At 41.7% G+C, this 19,370-nt stretch overlaps 1 protein-coding gene across 2 annotated transcripts in view; it reads right to left on the reverse strand.

Moving 5' to 3' along the window:
* Positions 1-19,370, reverse strand: part of LOC133413884 (WD repeat-containing protein 70) — a 72,101-nt gene that overhangs the window by 37,085 nt on the left and 15,646 nt on the right. For both annotated transcript variants that reach the window (XM_061698794.1, XM_061698795.1), the window contains exons 10-15: positions 19,025-19,199; positions 9,012-9,111; positions 8,792-8,876; positions 8,565-8,703; positions 589-689; positions 426-505 (exon numbers count right to left, since the gene is read on the reverse strand). In XM_061698794.1, coding sequence (XP_061554778.1) covers positions 426-505; positions 589-689; positions 8,565-8,703; positions 8,792-8,876; positions 9,012-9,111; positions 19,025-19,199 — 680 coding nt within the window. The remainder of the gene's footprint in view (positions 1-425; positions 506-588; positions 690-8,564; positions 8,704-8,791; positions 8,877-9,011; positions 9,112-19,024; positions 19,200-19,370) is intronic.

Raw genomic sequence — 19,370 nt, forward strand, 5'->3', positions numbered from 1 at the left:
TCGAGTTCGAAAGAGCAGTCAGTGTTAGTGCAAAACCTTCAGGTTTCTGCTCGAAAGCAAAAAAGCCAGGAAGAGCTTACTAGAACAGGTGTGCTTTATTTGGGGTTAATCAGAGATACTTTCAATGGTGGCAGGTGTGTGGTGACTTCCATTCGACCTAAGTTGGAATGTGATTGGATAATTCTGAACATGGCCACATCTCAGTTATAAGAGGGTGTGCACACTTGTGCTACCACATCATTTCAGTTTAAAAAATTTAAAAAACATCAATTGAGTTGTTCAGGTAGTAGGTCAAATTAATGGTGGAAATTGTGTTGAAATGATCAATCATGGTCTCATTTTGTCGATATCGCAAAAACGTGGCATTGCAGGATTGTTTTGTCGGATAAAAAAAAAAACAAAAAAAAACTTCTGATTGAACTTACGTGTGATGACGTACTCCTGGGTTAACGCCTCGGCGTGCTTCTCTTTGATCTTACTCTTCACCACGCACAGCTTAGCCCCCCTGGATGGACGATAGATGTCAATCATGCAGGAAAGTATGGACTCATTCGAAGTTATAACGGGTGTGTGTTTGTGCGAAAATACCTGTGGCTCTTGACGGGGTCGTAGTAGACCTTGGCCAGCCCGTTTCCGGTTCCCACCATGATCTGGTTGAGCTTGGGGTGCCACAGGCAGCGCACCACACTCTGCCATGACAAAACAGGCACGCAGAGAGAATGACCGCCTCATTGTTTGCTGCACGGTGCACCGTTCCGTTGTCCACGTGTGCGTGCGCTGTCGTCATAACTTTCACGTGTGTCATTGTGTGCGAGAGCTGCTTGGCGTTTTTGGTGCTACGAGTGGGGACGAACGAGCCCCAGAGTGCTGCGCTGCTTGACTATATTTGGTGGTTGCTGATGAGGAGGCCGGATCCCTCGGCCTGTGCGTGTGCGTGCGTGTGACAGATGGCCAAGTGCCAATAGGCAAATGTGACCACATTTATCCTGTGGTGATGGTGTGTGTGTAATGTGCACGCACAGTGGCTGAACAGTGGCGAACAGCTACTGTACATGTTCTACAATTGAACATTAGTATAGTGTAAATAGGCAACATTCCTAAGCCGGGATAAATCACCAATTTTCGCGGGTGGTTCCCCCCAAAACAGAAAAAACAAAAAGGAAAAAAAAAAAAAAAAAAAAACAACAGTGAATCCGTGAGTGCTGAAGTATGTAGGTGTCCACTGTACATTAGATATGATGTAGAGTCTAGAGCGAGAGTCACAGAAAAAAAATATTATCATCATCAATTGTTTCTTTGATTTCTTGTTCATTTTATTGCCTGGTATCACGAAAGGTATATTACCTGAAGAATACAATGAACACAACAAAATATAGCTGGTTCCGTAATACCATGGAAAATGGCTGGATATCATACGTCTTCAATTAAACTCTTATGAGCTGTTTTTGTCGTCATCATTTATGTTTGTCCAAAGAAATGTACCTTTAGTTGTACCAGGCATACAATATGAACAATAAACTGAAGAAACAAGGGTGGTCTAATATTTTTTTTTTCGTGAGCGTACATAAGGGGTGCAGATGAATTAAATATGAGGTACCGGTAAATATGCTACATTTAAAACCCAGTAAAATGAATTCAGAGATTATACATAATAGGAAAATTGCTGAAAACGTCCAAAGACGAAGAACTATGTAGTGCTCGGTTGCGGAACTATAGCGTTTAACAGTTTTTGTTTTTGTTTTTTTCCCCCACTTTTCCTGAATTTTTGGACCTGGCTAAAACTGTACCTGGTGACGCACTCCTGCTGAGCCAGGAGTCCCGCCAAAAGTTGTTGTCCGGTGCAATTGTGAGTTACTTACTGTAGTTATAATAATTTAGCCCATTTTTACCACTATAGAGCACAGGTGTCAAACTCAAGGCCTGGGGCCAGATCCGGCCCGACACTTGATTTTATGTGGCTCGCGAAGGCAAATCATGTGTGTCAACTTCCATGCTTCTTGTTAAAATCTGCACCGAAATTTCAAATAGTCATATATCATAAATTATAATGTTGAGATACTGCAAGCATTTTTGTGTTACCAAACATGAACAATAGTTGAAAAACCCATTACCCTTGATTTCTGATTCCAAAAATAGTTCATAAATTTCGTGTGTAAATTGAGGCAGCGATTAAAGATTTTTATGGTTTCACAGTCATAACACCCCTCTGAGGGAAACCGTAACTACAATATGGCCCGCGACAAAAATGAGACCACTGCCATAGAGTGAAGCAAGGTGGCTAGCTATGCCTTCACCCCAAAAATGCAATCGGATATAAGCATTATTTTCTTTGCACCCCATCAACATCTGTGACGACCCACTGAGATTCGTAGGTGCGCAGGACAAAGTGCTTTACGCGTACAAACAGAGGCCAGCGGTGGGGGGTGGGTCGGTGGTCTGGGACGGACGGTCGTGTGCAGGATGGGGGGTGGCTAGGCCAGATTCGGTGCGGGTGGAAAGCTGCTTAGCGTCCAGCTGTTCATCTTCCCACCAGGACACCAGCGGAAGGAGTGTCAACCTTACACGCACACTCATTCATGGTAATAGTATATCACAGATTACGACATTTTTACAAACCTCTATTAAATATTAATATTATATATGAAAGTTGTCGTCATGTTCAACTAGAACGGCACTCAGAGTTGTGTAAAAGTCAGACCATCCCCTGACTCTGTTAAACGGTATGAAGTTTTTGCCCAGTCCTGCTATAATCCAAACAGCGCTAGCCGACGTGAATATAACACACGCAAATTAATTTATTAAAGCACTACTGTTGCTATACTCCACTCAGAAGGTGTCCACAAAATTCCAAAGTACATTTGCTCACATTTTGTTATATATATAAATGAGAGGATGAGTGCAGCTCAAGCGTAGAGATGAAGGGTTAATCTCGTCCATGCGCGCTCTTTAACACATTCACTGCCATTGGCGGCTTTAGAAGTCAAATATCCATGTTAACTGGGAAGGCTGGCACTGAATGAGTTAACTGTCAGGATGTGACGCAAGCAGAAGTAAATAATAATCTTGAAGGAAAACAACTTTTAATTCGATTTTCTCTGCATAATTAACACAGTCGTATTTCATTAAAAAAAACCAAGTTGATTTTAGACTAAATTTAGCTTGTTACAAAGTAATCCCTCGTTTATCGCGGGGGTTAACGTCTGTAACACCCCCACAACAGATGAAATCTGCAAAGTAACGACAAGATATATTTATGATTTATACATATTTTAAAGCTCTATGAACCTCCCCACACTCTTACTAACCCTCCTCACACTCCTATTAATCTCTGCCATACTCAAACACTTTCTATACTCTTTAAACACCTTTTAAACTCTTAAAAATACAATAATGCACACTAGCACGATGTACATTTTATTCCTTGTAATATGTGTTTTAACTATTACATTTTTTGGGGCAGTTTTAATGTTTTATGCTAGGAAGCATCTATTTTACCACAAAAAAAACATTACAGCATACATACAAAATTATGCGATATGGTAAACTATGCATGATATGAAAATGTAAAAAAAAATAATAATTTATCCGCGATGGACTGAATACGCTATAGGTGAACCACAATATAGCGAGGGAACACTGTATAGACAAAAAGACATTGACAATCAGAGGAAGAGCTATGAACAATTTAGTCTTGGACATTTGGCGAGAGAAACGGGGTACATCCTGGACCTGTCCCAGGACAATGGCCGGGAAACAAAGATACACAACCTTTCAGACTGACATTTACACCTATGGAAAATTCTGAACGCCATAAATCAAAATTATTGTAAACCGAGGACCCGCTACAATCTGGAGACTTGGAAATGAAGTGCTGCCTCCACCAGTGAAAATACGATCCATGCTTCAACTTTCGGGGGCTAGCGCGCGCTTTGCAGTATTAGACCCGGGGCTCAAGAAGTTACTCCGCCTCTAGCGGTCAGAGCTGTTGGCCCCGCAGTAGAGGAGGTCAGGGTAAGCAGTGGCTCATTTGCATGGGACAAAACAACCCTGATAAAAAAAAGCTAATTACAACAAAGCTAGAAAAAGAGGGTGACTCTTGTGATCCAATTCTTCATCCTTGGTGTATTTTGACAACCAGCTGTGCAAAACAATTCAAATTTCGTGGAACGAATGCATGTTGCCTTTAAAACATTTTTATATGTTTTATTTATTTATTTATTTTAACGACGACTGAATTGAAATCCACCTGAAAGTTGGGCTTTCGGTGACTGGATTATGAGGACAACTTGATTGTGTACCAACCCAACATGAACGATTGGTTCCGAAGCACAAATCTAATCCCAAAGGTCAATCTGAGTCGACAGATGGCGTTGTGTTACATTGGGAATCATCAAATCTCAGGTCACATATTTCATCACGCATATGTGATGAAAGTCGAGTCGACTAGTCGCTGATGACGTTGTGGACGCTATCTTCACTTCGCTATCTTATTGAGTCTTCGTATGACGAGGATAAACGATTTATCACCTGACATATATGAAAGCCTATTTACAGCGTGTTCAGCCTTCATACTCGGCGTTTCTGGCTTTCACCATTTTTCGTCTTTTGCTCTTGCATTTTTCAGATCAATTCAGCTTTGCCCTTCCCACGCCAGCAGCCAAGCTTCACTTCACTTCCGCCTTTTCGGTGATGACGGAATCGTGTTTTCGCGTCCGTCGAGCACATCGAACAATCTGTGATTCGCAGTTGGGCTTTTCTGTTTTATGAGGCGCAAAACGAAAATTTAGACTCGCAAATAGCGATGCGAGACCACTCAATTCGAGCCTTGGTATCTTTTTTTGTTTTTTTTTTCAATTTCACTATCACCTGGCATTTGAACAGGGGTGTGTAGACTTTTTATATGCACTGAAGAGCCGACACATTGCACCTGCCTGCAGGCTATACTGTGTTTGTGCCAGTTTGCTTATTTAAGAGTGAGCTGCCACACAGGATCATCTCTTTTGTGTACAGTAGAAAGGGTGAAGCGCTTGTTTATAACACAGGCCCCATTACCGTAATCTCACTTGAGTGCATTTACTGTCTCACTTTTTGTTTCTGGCATGCCGACTTGACTTTTTAGACCTGTCGTGTTAAATGTATTTTGTAATTTCCTTCCAACTCACTGGTCGTCACTGGAACAATAAGCCAAATATTATTAGTAGCTCTGCCGGGTTTTGTCAAACCAGTTTGAGGTTTCGTTTTGTTTTGAGGGGGGGGTTGCTGCGGCAGGACTGCACTCGGTGAACTTGATGAATGAACTATTTACTATGTTTACACCAGCCATCAGCATCTCCTATGGCCTGAGATTTTAAGTGCAGTGCAGTCCAGACGGGCAGAGGAAGTGAAAAGCAAAGGGCCACCAATCACTTGTAACTCACACACAGTCCACACAACATCAGAGCTTCGTCCCGTGATTCTCCCGAGGACGGGAGCTTACAGAGATACATACATCAAGCCTCGTGACTCAGATTATTTTAACAGAAGCCGCTGGAACCTACAAATGAGTCTTAAGGCCCCACTGAAAAGGAAAAAAATTACGCTAACGAGGAACGAGTGTTAAACTCAACAGTCTGAGACCAGCAGCCTTTGCTGACTTTCATCGAAAGGAGGAAAAATGCTAAAACTCGGACCGATTAGTCATGTGTGTCTCAGCCCTAACCATTTTCCGAGCAGATCGGGGAGGGGGAAAAATAAAACAACCAACAAAAAAAATACGCTTAACACACCCCACACGGCGGGATAATTGCTTAGGGTAGACTTCAGAGACATAATCAGGCCTTGGCTGACTTTGATCAGATGGGGTGGAAATGTTGAAATTTGGTGCGGTAATTGGTATGTGCGTACAGGTTATCTGATTCTCATGAAAAGCACGACCTGTATAATTCCATGTTTTGTCTTAGGTCTGAGAAGTGCTGGGAGCACACAACTCCGGCTTTACATGACGCAAACTTTATAAATTCCGACTCGGAAATTGGAATCAGAAATGTCTCAAGTGCCCAATCGGATAACTCGGTCATTCCTAATACAGCTCACAAAACCTAGGACCCAGTTTTCAAGTCCTCAGCGCATTTCTTGATTATTTCTGTCACCTTGCAGGATTTTGGGAATGACACTTTCTCCTTCACTCATGTAATCTCACATGACAGGAAGTTAGTTGATGCCGAGTCAGAGTCAGCGCCGGTCCCCCTGAAGGTTGCCGAGCTTCGGCTTGTGCGACTTCCAAAACTGTCAGAAGCACATTTGGATCCACTCAGTGGCCACTAAACAAGAAACACAGCTGTGGCTTTTCCAGGCCCCTTCATGCAGTGTGACTTTTTCATCCAGCGTTTGGCGCCAGGCGGTAAAAGGCTGTTGTGGCATTCATTTATTTCATCGGTATTTTAATGGGCCGGGACAAAAAAAGGTAGCTACTGAAGACGCTTCTCCCTCCCTGATGTGGTGTCATTTTCAGGAATAAACGAGCTATAAACACGACATTCTGGATATCTGGACGAGTCTCCTGCTGCTGCATTGGCCGAGCTGTTCTTGGATGGGCTTCCTCCGTGGCTAAGGTGTGAACTCTTTTTAGGCTCTTGTGTTCTTTTGTGTTTTGACTCGCTGTTGTGACTCATTTGACAGGAGGAGAAACTTCAGTACGGCGGCACGTAACGAATGACGTGTACCTTTTACTTACTGACCAAAACGTTGAGATCACCCGCGCCATCCAGAGAGATCCTATACTATACAAGGGTCACCTAAGCAACACAGCTTGGTTGTAATTGAACAGTAGTTTGTTTTCTAGTTCAGTGTTTTCAAACAGTTAGTACTTTTTTTTTTTGCCCTTTCTGAGCACAGGACAGCCACCACGACACAAAGTGCCTCCGTTGCCATGACTGATTGACAGCTCCCCGAAGACCTGCGCCCTCGGACCGTGCTCTTGGAGACAGCACACCATGAACGGGCGGGGGTCTGGTCATACTTGCGGTGTGGCCACTCGCCCCGTCCAAGACTAACGCTAACCTGAATGAGGACTAGCGCTATATATAGAATGTCCCTTTTCATTTTTGTGCTCACAAGTTCACCCAATGTCTGATGTCAACAGATGCTTATGAGTTAGTACTTTGTTATATAGTCCATGTTTTGACTACAGTTACCAGCTATGATTGACCACAAAAGAGGAGGAGTTGTTTGTTTTTTTTGATGGCGACTAGAACGTGCTGATGGTGTCTCGACATAATTCAATTTTAACATCCAAAGTTATAACCCGAATAAAAAAAAAGTGTCAATGAGCCTTTCTTGCAAAGGCTTTGTGGGAAGGGCGTGCGTCAGGCCGGATCCAATCCAAGACGATCCGATTACTCGACTTTCTCCAGCTTTGACGAGACAGCCTCTGTAAAAACTTTCCCCACACCCAGTCGAGAGTCCATGTGCGAATAACATTACATGCTGCCGTCAATCTTTCATCTCAGACAGAGAGATGAAATACTCGTTCCGCGTGGTAAATCTTTAGAGTGGCTTACGGTCAACTGTTTTGAATTACAGTGACTTGCCGTCCATGATAACGTATAATAGAGGCTTCTAAAATGCAAACTGAATTTTAAGAGATGAATGAGATGGAATAGCAGTTTTTTTTTTAGTTCTATACATAATAGCAGGGTTGATTTTAAAAAGAAAAAAAAAAGTTTATCATTTTGTAAAATGTAAATAAAATGATTTGTACTCATTTCTTTTTTTTTTTTTTTTTTTTACATTTAAATCGAATTACGGGGTCATTCAAATGACTATTTTAATCAATTTAAAATTGACTCCTCATCCAGGAGCAGTACAAGTTACAATACAAGCAATACACATGTAAGATTATTGATGAGTTTTGGATGAGGAACAAGTAATCATTTTTGGGGCCCTGCTATTAGTGACATACAATACAGTATACAGTGTAACGCCGCATTCACGCGGTTCGGCACCCGCGGATTCACCCAGCTGCAATGCTTTTTCAAATTTGTATTTATTTTTTTTTCCTTTTTTCTTTTTGTTTTTTTCGGGATCCGACCCTGAAAACGCTTATTGGTGGTTAATCCCCGCTTATTCAAGAATTTGGGGGTTTAAAAAAATAAAAAAATACAAATACTCCCTCCCCCAATACGATTATAATGGGTGTCAATTATCCTCATATTTTCGCTACTCGCGGTCCTATCACCCGTGAATAGCGGCGATCCACTGTGTTATATTAATGTTAACAGGTATTATCAAGTGGAACGGGTTAGCATTCGCAGCAATTATTATCAAATTGAACCTTTTTTCTTTTTTTTATTAGTTTAAGCTTTTATCCATTACGTGACTTGATTATCTGGCAATGCCCCATCCAGTATTATCAAGTATTACTTTAACTTCAAAACTTGAAACACATATTTTGGTAAGCCAGCTCTGAATTGGGAGTTTTTGAGTGAATTAAATCGTTTTTATTGGGCTTCATTTGGCTTTTTAACATCCATTTCGATGTAGTTAAAAAGAAACCAGTTAAAACGACAGAAATGAGCAGCTCTTACCGCATTAGTGACTTCTATCTCGTACACCCGCTCAAAGGTGGATCGGTCAAAGAAGACCAGCTTCCCGTTGCCCTCGTCTTTTTTCACGGAGGTCCCCGTTACGACGAGCTGGTCGTCTGGGCTAAAACAGCAGTCGGTCCTGCTCAGAGTGGTAAATAAACACATGAAATTGTTTTGTTACAGCGCTATTAAAGTCTAAACATGGATTTGCAATTGAGATGACTCACATAGCAAAGTAGTTAGTCAGTCCATTGGCCATGTTTAAGGGCTTCTTGAAGTTGCGTATATCCCAAATCTTCAGTGTGTCATCACCTAGAAGGAAGCACAACAGGTTAACAATAAGAAAGGCTATTATTTTTGCAGAACTTTTAGTCTACCAGGAAGAAAAGTAAGTAAGTTTAACATTTTAGTTTAAGCATGAGACAAAAAAAAACCGCAACTTCGCACCTCCACGTGAAGCAAGGATGGTGCCGTCGTAGGAAAAGGAAAGGCGGGAGATGTCGGATCCTGGAGTGTGAGCTTGCCGACAGTGGAACTTGGTGTGCACCTACAATAATCATAAAAATACATGCAATTAACAAATAGAGCAGAATAAGTACATTTGTTGGGGAGCATTTCCTGGTGTTGATCACCAAATTTGCATATTGTTTTCTTTTGGTCCCATGCAACATTTACTCTCTCTCTGGTTTTCCTGTTGGTTATAACAGTCATGACCATCAATATTCTCTTGTCTCATAGTTATCATTAGTTATCACCATCCATCACGCCATACTGTATGGACAATTTAGAGACCTCAAATATCATTTATATGGGAGCAACCTGGAGTCCTCATTTCAGGACCTTGAAGTAGATGTGCTAACCGCTAGAGCACCATGGTACTGCAAATGTTTTCAGGCTTTATGAAAAATAAATGATTTCAATATTTCTTTGAGCAGAATGTACTTGAAATCATTGGATATTCATGCATATTGTACCAGCTACAACATGTGCAAGGTTATGGTCATAGACTCCATCATTGCACTCAGTACTCTTCTGTTGACATCTGTCATATAACCTAGCTGTTGAAATGTTGCACTCTTGGCCAGGTCCGTCTTGAAAAAGAGATTTTTCCAATTTTTAGCTTAACTTTCCCCAGTTTAGAGCAAGACCCACACAATATCAGTTCTGCCACAATGTAAACACCAAACCTACCAAAAGAAAGAGTAGACTCCTTTCTTTCACCAGAAAAAAAGACTGTAGAAACAATTTTTTCCATTCTTCATTCCAGTCGTAGAAAATGGGTTGTTTCAGCAAAAATGCTGATTTATGTGAAAAGAAACGTCAAGCAGAATAGTGACTTTGATGCAAATATATATTTTTTTTGTTTGTTTTTTTTGCCATTGTGACACCTCAAACTATAAAACAACAAAAGCAAAACTGAGAAAGGGCAAATGAATTGATTTACACAAATTTACAAGTATGAAACGTTGCAACGCTGACTCACCGTAAGACTCGAGCTGAACGTCGGCGGGTTTTTTTTTTCCCCAAGTCTGTCCGCCATTCATTACATGAACTGCATTGTCTTTTCTCATGACTGTGACACACACTTTCTACGACCAACCGCGACACATACTGTACTCTGTTTATTCCATACTTCACACACATATACATACATATACATATATATAATATATATACATATACACACACATGCTCTGTTCGAGTGTGAGGTGCCGAAACTTGTCCGGCTTTCAACGTATCGGCCTTTCTCTCGCTCATAATTGACGTGACGAGATTCACCCCCTTTACTGAAACGTTGTCTTGACCGCAATTCAAAAGCAATCTACGGTCGTATGTTTGTCAGTACAGTTATGGAGGAGCTTGAATTTCACAGACGAGCTTGGCGGGACACTCCTCTATGCCTATCAGTTGAAAAACATACTTGACAAACATATTCCTAGGTGGGAGTAAACATTCGGAATCCAGTTGACGAAAATAAACGCCCACGGCAGTGAACGAGTTAAAGAAAGATGAAAGAAAATAGTTGTCTGTTGTCCTCAAGGCCTTAAAGCACCTCTTCATTTGGAATTCCAAAATAATCCTATTGGGACAGCGGCAGGGGGCATGGAATTTAAAGCCAAGGGATGAACTGTACCACTACTCAGCGCAAACGTTGTTCAAGGGGACCATGTTCACATCCTTGCGGAAGCAGCAAAGCTTGGATGTCCTATTGAAGCACTGTACGATCAACCTGGGGATTCATTTGAACTGTAGCCATTTTCGGGAAGAACTACAATGCTCAGGTATACTTTTTGTTCATTGTTATTGGCTAATGTCTGGTTGACACTCCATGGTTGCAATTTTACACTGGATGTACTTAAAGGGATCAAAGTGGAAAATGCACTACAAGCACACAATTCAATGACTCATACTAATTGATCCTAATGAATCATGTCTGCCTCACTTACCTCTGCAGACCTGCATCTTGAATAACACCCTCTTTACTTCTATAACTAAGACATTGTGCGTATGTGCCAAGGTCTGCAGATCAAGACTGGAAATAACCCAAAGCAAACATAAATAGGCCCTCTTTTTAACACATAGACACAATTTAAGATTAAAAATAACTACAACAATTGGTTGCATCTCGTCTAAGTTCTCAAGAGGATGCTGCCTGTGACTTACTTGTATCCGTGGCAGATAACAGCGATCGATCATTAAAAGATGCCTGTGACGCAATAGACTGGGGAAGTCGGCTTGCTAACGCCCAAACAAACATAACCTCGGTTTATACCGCTACAATTTCATTAATCCTAAACGCAATGCAAATAAACCAGTGAAAAGAGAATGGAGCAATACGGGCTTTTTTGTCTCGGACATACGGATAAGGAATTTTAAGTGCGCCGAGTGCCCACTACAGATAAGATAGAGAAGTAGAATGAAACGCTGGTGTGGAGAGTGTGGGTGAAAGAGTGTTGTGCCCTCAGGATACTAGTGGGAATTGAGGTCATATCTGACTTTAAAAGTAAATGGAGTGAAGTTATTAACAGAGACAAAATAGATGACCGCGTCACCTTGAACTGTAGATAAGCAGGATTCCACTTTTTAGAGGCTTGGCCTTGGACACATTGTCTCGTCTCTCCAGGGATGATTTTATTTTCCCCGTCATCATTTTACTCGTATTACCACGGACCCAAACTCATTTGACTTTCATTTTTTAGCGCACATTATCTACTGGCTTTTTTTTTTTTTTTTTTGCATAGCCTGGAATAAAAGCCAAGGCGTCAGTTTAACATAATGAAACATTTTCTCATATTAAGGCCCGTGTCTGCTCTACAAATGTAATCAACTTATCTTCATTTCAAGAGCACTAACAACTGCAGCTGGAACAAAGTTCTGTACATAAAACAAAAGACGGTGATTAAAACAACAATAATAATAGAATAATAGCTAACCATTATTTTCTAATAAAAATGCATGAGCGCCCTATAAATTTGCATTTTGTATCCAGGAGGTGTGCAGTTGTAGTCGCTCTTGTTGTTGTGAGTAGAAGACCGAGAGGAGCAAGACTGACGCCTTCAACAACCTTTATGAGGGCGGTGGGATCACTGATGTCTATGGTCGGGATGCTGAACCTGTTATTGCGCAATCAGAGCGCAATCATACCAGTGAAGGGGCACAAAAAAAGCGCCGAGACATGTTTCTTGTTGGTCACCAAACTCTCTTCGAGTTAAGTTACTTGGTTGCCGCTTGGAAACTCCAAGCTTGAGCCCACTCCACAGGTTTTTATATTAGGTTGAGGTTCTGGAAACTGAATAGGCCCCTCCATGGCGTTACTATGATTCTTCTTGAGCCACTTCTGTTGCCTTGGCAGGATGTTTTGAGCCATTGTCATGCCGGAAGACCAATCTACGAACCATTGTCAGAGTTCTTGTTGAGGCAAGGAGGTTTTCATTCAAGATTTGACAGTACCAGTCGCCCTGTACCCCAAAATATACCGTTTTGATTTAAGTTGATGCCAAATACCTGAACTTTGGTTTCATCTGACCACAGAACTTTCTCCTATGCCTTCTCTTAGTCCGTTTTGATGTTTACCGGCAAGCTTAAGGTGGGCAGTTGCAGCGCAACGGTTTTCTTGGTGACTGAGGTCCCAGTTGCCTTCGGATCATTAACAGGTTCCTGCCGAGTACTGTAAAGCTGCTCTCTTAACTTTCTCAGGAACTCAAGATCATTCTCCCTCCACGAGGCAAGATCCTGCATGGAGCTCCAGACCGAGTGAATATGATGGTCGTAGTAAATTACGTAAGATACGTGAATAGCAGCAAATTGATTCCTACAACGGGTGTGCTTTCTACAGTGCACATGAGCAGTTAGATCAGTAGTACTGGTAATTGGTTGATTGTGAACAGCATTGTGCCACATAGGCACCATGGGCTGAGTTGGAGGGAATCCAATACTTATTTCACTCGATAAAACGCAGCACACATCAAGCATACGGAGATGTTTCGCCATAGATACACAGCCAAGCAGTGATATTTTATGTAACTGTCCAAATGCTTTCTTATTTATGTATAAAATAAAACAAAAAAAGATCATGTTCTCCACAGGCATATTTCTTTTTATGTTTAACCAGTAAGTTATGAGAACCGGTTTGACCCATCTTCATGATCCTTTTTTTTTTTTTTTTTTATTATTTGATGGCTTTCTTGGTAAAACGAATACCATCTGCGGTTAGCACCCGTTGCGTTTACGCCTCTTTTTCTGTGGTAGTCTCATGCAAGGTTACACTAACGTCTGTGTGCATTTTGCGCCACTAGAACAGTGTTTCCTGTACATCTGTTTACGTCAAACAGCGTAATAATGGCTGTCAATCTGAGGTGGTGCCAATGATGGGCAGTTACATACACCCTTCTCTGGCTATTTCTAGCCCATATACTGTTGTTGTGAGAAGGCTGAGTGTTTATTTACTAGCCCGATGTTGGCCGGCGTCGCTGAATGCCGGGGCGTTCGCTTCCTGTGATAAGCTACATAGTCTGGTCATGAAACCGGAACCCCGTGTACGCCGTTCGGCACCGTGTGACAACCTCTGCGAACCGTGCCCTTTTCTCTCTTGCCCGCCGTAGTCTCGGACAAACTATTGTGTCATTGACATGCTATACATAGAAAGTTGTGCTCAGACGGTAATGGGAAGTAACAAAGTACAAATACTTTGTCACTGTATTTAAGTAAACATTTTTCTGACAACTTTTTAATTTGACTCATTTACCTTATTTTATCAAATTAGACTTGTGACTTTTGTCAATCGTGATGGCAATGTAAAAAAAAATAAATAAATAAAATACCGGTTAGACTGTGTGTGAGCGCCTGGGTGTGAGTTGAGCTTGCAGGTGTTCTCATTTTCCATTTGTATGTTTGACTGTTTGTCCCATTCCATAAACTGCTGAAAGTGCATTGGTGAATGTGGCTCTCCTTTCCCGCATGGCATTAAAGTACAGTGGTACCTTGAGACACGAGGGACTTGACCGACAAGTTTTTCAAAATATGAGCGGTCACTTCACCAATTTTTTGTCTTGAGATTCGAGCAAAATTTATCAAATTTTGGTACAAATTTAGCAGCAGCACACTTCACAGCATCCGGTCACCATCAATTCACATTGGTTTCCTTGCAGTGGAATGAAAATATCAGTTGGCAGCAGTAACGTGCCATTAAGCTGCTTTGTCAACTGCCGATTGACCCCACGGAAGAAGAAAAACAAAGACAACGACAATACATTAGGTACAGTCGTGTTATTATCATTACATTAAACTCATACCTTAACCGCTCCATTTTTTTTCCCACGTCACTATCCGGCTCATATGTCTAATTTTACAGCTTGTAACTCCAAAAGTAGAAAGTGGACGTAGAAGAGTGTGAGCACTTTTGCCACCTCTGTGCACGGCCGACATCCACAGACCTCCGATCGAAATCTAAACACGTTGGCCTGTGAGACCTGATGAATCGCAGAGGGAACAGTGCGTCGGATTTCACCAGTGATACTAGGCGACCGTGGGGGCCAACTGTCTTCGCTAAGTCATCCGAGTATCATTATATGAATACGCCCCCCCCCCGCCACCACATCAAAAACTTTACAAGCACATACCTAAGAAGCATTCAACGACGGCCACTGTGCAGCCAGTAATGACATCTCACTCTGACCTTTGTTACTTTGTGGGGATCAAGTGGCCAAACCGCGGCCCGGGACAGCTGCTCGGGTCATTCATGGAAGTGAACAAGTGGTGATAGTGAGGCAGCATACATGTTACTGTATTAGTGTGTGTTGAGATATCGCACTGCCCACATAATCTGTCGGAGTGTTCGCTTTAAGTTATTCATTGGTAACACGTTCAGCGAATGAGAATTCTTGATAAATCTTTTGCGGGGCAAAACACGAGGCCCCTTCCAACCAGAAAAATCTTGGTTCTTTCCAGGGGTAGGGTACTTTCCAAGCCAAAGAGGAAATCTGCACGTTCATTGGTAGACGACGGCAACTGCCACAAGCACGACTACTGTTTTATTAGCTTCCAGAAAAATGGGAAAAAAAAAAAGATGATCTAACCATTTTGAAACTTGTAACACAGATGTTTATGATCAAGCGGTCTTTAGTCAGTCATCATTTTCTTCATCTTTTTATAACCATTTTTAGTAGACATCGGAGGGACGATGGCGCTCCCGTAGCCTCCTCTTTTATGGACCTAACACTTAGGAGCTGCGAATTGAAAAATAACTTTTCAAACTCCTGCTGGGAGCGTTGTCTTCTTACCAACCACTGGCCAATTTAAAGGAGACATTTTTAAAACAGGCCCAGGTGTTTAGTGACATGCCTTCCTCAAAAACACAATTACAAGAATTAAACCCTATTTTTCTAGCCTGTTTACTGCTTATCACGCCCCTTCTATTGCGGGGCCAACAGAGAGTAAGACTTGCGTTACCATGATGGGGATAAAGGGTGGCTACTTGTTGAACCCCAAGTTTCCCCCCCCCCCACCCCCCACCCCCAAAAAAAATAATTTAAAAAAAAATGAATGAAAACAGTGGAGCGCACACAAGCCCTGATAAAGCGTGGATTGTATTTTCACTCGTGGAGGCAGCACTTCATCACCACACCGCTAAATTGCACTTTTAAATTAGTGGGTGGAAACATCGGCAAACACAAACCCGCCGATCCTCATGTCGACAATTTGAGCAAACATCGGATTATGTGGCACTTATCCACTGATGCTAATCTGTGCAGCCAATAAAACGCAATGCAGCTCATCTGACCTTTAGTCTTTGACATGATTGTGTTTTAGTCAGTGTAGTCTGGCCATCAAAGTTGTAAGTGGCGGATCTTCGTCCAGTTCTTTGTTATTATGTAAATGAGCCAAATTTTGAAGAGATAATTGGCAAAATTCTGAATGCCTTATTCACAGACACGTTTTGGGAAATAGGCAGCGTAAAAAAGATTTACTTGGTTATTTAATTTCATAACTTGATGGGTGAGCGGGTAAAAAGAATGCACTGCAAGTGCGCATGTAAATGCACAGGCGGCGAAGACTCCCCATAACGTCTTCTGCTAACAACCCAGGCTAAACTAGAAAGAAAAAAAAAAGCTAAATATGTGAATAGTGAACCGCGAATACGTGGGGGATTATTGTACAAACAATTAAAAAAGAAAATCTCCCTGTAAAAACAATAGATTTCACCATTGTGCCATCCAAACCAGCTCTTTTGGCGTGCTCCTTTGTAGCATGTGGAAATATCTAAGGCTGTCAATGACCTCATACTATAACATTCCACCAATCTCTGGGGTAATGTTTTGGAACCAAGGCCTGACCCTCCATGCACCACGTATCAAGAAGCCTTTTTTCCCTCTGATTCAGGCCAACCCGATTGATGGCGAGCAATTACTTGCTGTGGGAGTTCACCAGGAGGACCGACTCAACTTGCTATAGTCGGATTACTCAAACCCACGTCACCCCCAATAGGGCAGCTCCGCATCAAGGTGGTGGACGTGATTGATTGTGATTGATCTGCCCTGCATAGTATGACCATGAGTAATACAGGAGACAGACAGACAAGGTGGAGGGCAGCGGCAAATGAAAGAACACGATCGACTCCTTTTTAGGCGCGTGGCTGAATTCAAGTCAGATTCCTGATTAGGGCAGAGGGCACCCGGCGAAACTTCTTGAGCCATTCAGACAGGGGCAGGCTCCAATGGTCAGGAAAAAGACATGACTATTGTGAGCTGCTATGGGACGCACGGTAAATATTTAGTTTGGACAAGGAGATGTCGTAAATTTTGAGAGCTTTAATACAATCTCTCAAGAGTGCGCTGCTACAAGTAATCCGGGAGTGGAATGAGGAGAGATGCCTTCACAATGGTGACTAAGGAAAGCATAGCCACTCCTGACTAAAACGACTGCACATTGTTTGTGTTGTTATCTGATTAAAACGTTTACAGTCGAAGGAGTAATTATGGTGTAGCCTACTTCCCATTCAACTGATCTGGATTAGCCCCTCGCTCTAATCAAGCCGTTCCGACTCGCTAACTACATCTTAAACGTCAACTTTCTTGTATGAAATAACAGACCCGGTCAACCTTATCCGCACGAGGGCCTGTGAATGTGAAGTATAAGAAAAGGCAAAAGGAAATAGGAAATGTTCTCATAATCTCAAGGAATGTGATGCAAATACACTCACACAGATTTGTTAAAACCATGCAGTTCATAAGAATCTGTTGTGCTTTGACTGGGGATGCACCAATACCGAAACTGTGCATCTGTAAGGTATTGGTACTCGTGAAAATTCACTGATACTACGCACCGATACCATATCAACAGCCTGACATGTATGCCGTGCATGGTGAGTCGCATTTCTTTGATGATCCGGAATAGTTAATGTCTTGTATTTTATCGTGTAATGTGTGCATGACAGGTTTCATGAATTGACTGCAATCTGTGTTGCCTTTTTATTGGCATTTTGCAGACGGACATACACTTTTTCCACAAACTGCGTTGTGCAGCTGAAACCGCTGCAGGTAACTCCATGCATCTGTGCATCAGTTTTGCTGTATTTTGTTTTTTTCTTTTGGTGAAAAATAACCCGTTTTGCCGTGCTGAACGCTGGTTTACAGCTCAGTGCAGCCCTCAGCGATTGCAGTCATGTAACAGCTGTATGAGGTACGTCAGGCACATCTTGTATGTAAAAATTAATGTTTTTTGGTTTTTTTTGTGCAGTTTTACAAAATGGATTACTAGGGAAATTAACATTAGTATGGGACTGTGTTTAAACAACATGCCGTTTGCTGCCAAAATGTCAGTAATGACAAGTTGTTGCTCTAAAGAGTATTATTTTTGATTGACGAAATGTTCGTGTTTGGTGTTGTTTAACAATATTTGATTAAAAAAAAAAAAAAAAAAAAAAAAACACTGATCACAGTTGCAAGACGTAATTATAACTATCAAGTAACGGGTACTCGGTCTGAAAGACTCGTAACTCAAAGAAAGGTTTGGGCACTCATAAATCCAGGTACCACTGATCGGCCAAGTTTCCTATAAATAAAAAGTAATGTTAAAGATGATAATTTTTATTCTAATGTATGTATTTATTTGAATTTGAAATTTATTTCAAAGCTTGCTGGTATGTACTGGAGGGGATGCATCCTAGAAGGTTTTGGCTGCTGTAAGGATGTGAAATAATCCAAGGTCCAATGATGCCAAAATCAACCAGTGACTTCAGCATTCTTAAGGAATGGAATGTGATCGCTAATTGCGTACTAATAGTGGAAAATGTAAAAAGGGGTTATTCTAATTGGGCCTTTCATCGACTTGCATGCATCTCCACTGAAAAAGCACGTCAAGTAATCCACTTACATAACTGCTTTTATTGTTTTTCTTTTTTCTTTTTTTTTTTTTAAATATACTTTTATAGCAGAAACAGCAGCGTAGTGAGTGAGGTCCCTGCAAAGCACTGTCCAGCCCAGACATGAAATATCTATAAACAACTGTAGGAGGGAGCGTCATGAAATTTGGTACAGACGTCCACGGTGCCCCAATGATTAATCCCAATGACTCTGGGCTTGACCTCTGGCTTTGCCTTTCGCAGCGCCAGCAGGTGACGTACGCTGACAATGAACATCTGCTTATATGGACTGCCTCACATTTTTTTTCTATGAATCCCAGATGATGTTTGAGAAGACTTGGATGAGAGCTCAACATTTTACCTACTTAATGGGAGACTCAAAAGTGAAACCATCCAAAACAGGCAAACAATGGAAAAGGACTGCAGTTCATTGTTTGGCCAAGTCCATCTCCAGACTTAAATCCTACAGAGAATTTTTTTTTTTTTTTTTTTTTAACAAATGTACTGTAATTCAGACTAACCTACTGCATTAGCATAACCAAAGACCCCTTGTATACGTTTACAAGCACATGGAGGTGTACTCATATGTTTTAAGACTCACACTGAGGTTTCTGTCCCAGATCTGGATGGTTCCGTCCTGGCAGCCGGCCGCTATGAGCTTCCCGTCGCGGCTGTAGGTGCAGCATGTGGGGGTGACCTTCTTCCCTTGGAAAGAGCGAGGCTTAAACACAGACTTGTGCTTCTTTTCCGACGTTACGTCCCACGTTCGCACGGTTCTGCAGAAAGGAAACAGGAATGTCATTGATCTTCAACTGAGCAGCATGAATTAAGTCGGGAAAAAAAGTTCTCCGTCCAAACATATTGGCTCATTAGACACAATAATAAATCAGATCTCTAGAGAGATACAGTGGGCGTGAACATGTGGTTAAGGCAGCTAAATCCTGCAA

This window comes from Phycodurus eques, chromosome 15 (genome assembly GCF_024500275.1).
Source record: "Phycodurus eques isolate BA_2022a chromosome 15, UOR_Pequ_1.1, whole genome shotgun sequence".
NCBI classification, from domain to species: Eukaryota; Metazoa; Chordata; class Actinopteri; order Syngnathiformes; family Syngnathidae; genus Phycodurus; species Phycodurus eques.